Raw genomic sequence first — 2,179 nt, forward strand, 5'->3', positions numbered from 1 at the left:
AGATCACGCCACTGCACTCCAGCCTGGATGACAGAGCGAGACTCCAAAAAAAAGAAGAATACTGCGATTTCCTAGCAATGCCCAGTGACTTACCCTAATTTCAGTGAAACTTAAAAAAAAGTCCAGTGATAAAAGAGGAACTGTTAAATTTAAGTTTTGTACTACAGAAAATTTAGGAACAACCTAAAAGTAATCAATATGGAATTGGCTAAATAAGCTATAATACAAGAAAACCCTATGCAGCTATTAAAAATAGTAAGATTAGGCTGATCTACATATACTTGTATGAAGAGGGTTCCTCAATATATTACGTTTGAAAAAGAAGTTGAGCAGAAGTATGTATGTACATTCCGACTGCATTCTTGTAAAAACAAAACAAAAAGACCCTGTATAAATAGATGCAGAGGAAAAGTCTGGAAGGGTAAGCAGGGACTCTGGATATGCATGTAGGTGGGGAGATGAGTCAAGTGGAGACTTCCACTCACCTTACATTTCTATACTATCTAAACACATTTAATTACATCATTCCACTTTTTTGTTTTTTTTTTTTTTTTTTTACTAAATATGTAAACTCTCTTCATACAAGTATATGTGGATCAGCCCGGTCTTATTCTTTTTAATGACTACACTGTACTCGCTTGGGTGGATGTATTACAGCTTTTATAACTTTATGCAAAATGCTTACAGTATAATGTCAAATGGGGGAGAAGACGCATGACTGTATGTAACTACAATGACAACCACAAAAATTACTACGTATGAATAAAGACAAGGGCTTAGAAAGATGAGATTACGGACTCATTTCATCTTTTAGGGTGAAAGAACTGTGACTTTTTGTACGTATGTGACATCACCATTACAAATGTAGTTAGGAAAAATAGATTTCTGTAATTTTCTCATTAAGGAGTCTATAATATCTGCATAGTAAAAAAGAATTTCTTTTTTGAAAAATGGAAAATGGGTCTTTGGTTCTAGAACACTTGCTTTCCATAACACGGTGACAGCAATCACCAAAAGACAGTGCCGCAGCTGTAGCACTCATCACACAGCTTCAGAGACATTTTGGGCAAGAGAACAATGTAATTAATGTTTTCCAAGGGCCTTCGAAGAAAGCTGTTGCTTACATAAACAATTCTTGTTATTCAAATATATATATATATATTCAACTTACAAAACGATGAACTACAGCACACAATTTAATCACAAGGAACTATATCCAAAGTACAAGACATTAAGCTGAAGCTGGCTTAATGGAAGGAAATAAAGTGAACACCAGTGAAGACCTGATTCTTAGACTTTGTTGTTTATTTTTTGTTTCTGAAAAGATCCAGACACTAGTCTGAGTGTTAGAAATACTTTTGTAGGGCAAAGTCACTCGACTTCACTAGTTAAGTATTTAGGTCATGATAGCACCCTGGGACATTCAAAAATCCTAAACACAGGCAAGATCTTTTTTCATTCTCATTTCCGAGATTACAGGGAGGCCCAGGAACTAAAATTAGCTCTCACGTGAAAATCAGCAGTTTATTCATTTTCAGTCTTTGTTGTTTGTTTAACACATCCATCTTCCCAAAATAGCCCATTGTCAACAGGCTCATGGCCGATATCCCCAGAATGACTCCCGCTCTGCCACTGATGAATACAGTATCACCATTATAGACGGATTTTGAACAGACACATTTCTGTAATCCATGGTTAAAATAACAATCATTCTAATCCTGTAGAAGTTGAACCTGATATAACAACAACAAAAGCCAAAACCCTCCCAGTGTTACTCCAAGGTTGGTTTCTAGTCTTTAGATGGTTACTGAGGTGCTAAAAACGGTACAGTCTACCCAGCATGATAAAGCCCTTCAATGCTGGGTCTTTGGTTTAAAAACGATCAGTTAAAATAAATAAACAAATAACAAAAACAAAAACAAATAGGGCCGGGCACAGTGGCTCACGCCTGTAATCCCAGCACTTTGGGAGGCCAAGGCGCGCGGATCATGAGGTCAGGAGATCGAGACCATCCTGGCTGACACGGTGAAACCCCATCTCTACTAAAAATACAAAAAATTAGCCAGCGTGGTGGCGGGTGCCTGTAGTCCCAGCTACTTGGGAGGCTGAGGCAGAAGAATGGCGTGAACCCAGGAGGCAGAGCTTGCAGTGAGCCGAGATCACGCCACTGCACTCCAGC

The 2,179-nt window shown here is 38.2% G+C and overlaps 1 protein-coding gene across 1 annotated transcript in view; it reads right to left on the bottom strand.

Annotated features, from left to right (window-relative positions):
* METTL16 (methyltransferase like 16) overlaps positions 1-1,598 on the bottom strand; it is a 74,809-nt gene extending 73,211 nt beyond the window's left edge. The window contains exon 1 of the mRNA XM_011956381.1: positions 1,510-1,598. Within this exon, the coding sequence (XP_011811771.1) occupies positions 1,510-1,598 (89 nt within the window). The remainder of the gene's footprint in view (positions 1-1,509) is intronic.
* Between the last annotated feature and the right edge of the window lie 581 nt (positions 1,599-2,179).

Source organism: Colobus angolensis, unplaced genomic scaffold (genome assembly GCF_000951035.1).
Source record: "Colobus angolensis palliatus isolate OR3802 unplaced genomic scaffold, Cang.pa_1.0 Scaffold110, whole genome shotgun sequence".
Classification (NCBI taxonomy): Eukaryota; Metazoa; Chordata; class Mammalia; order Primates; family Cercopithecidae; genus Colobus; species Colobus angolensis.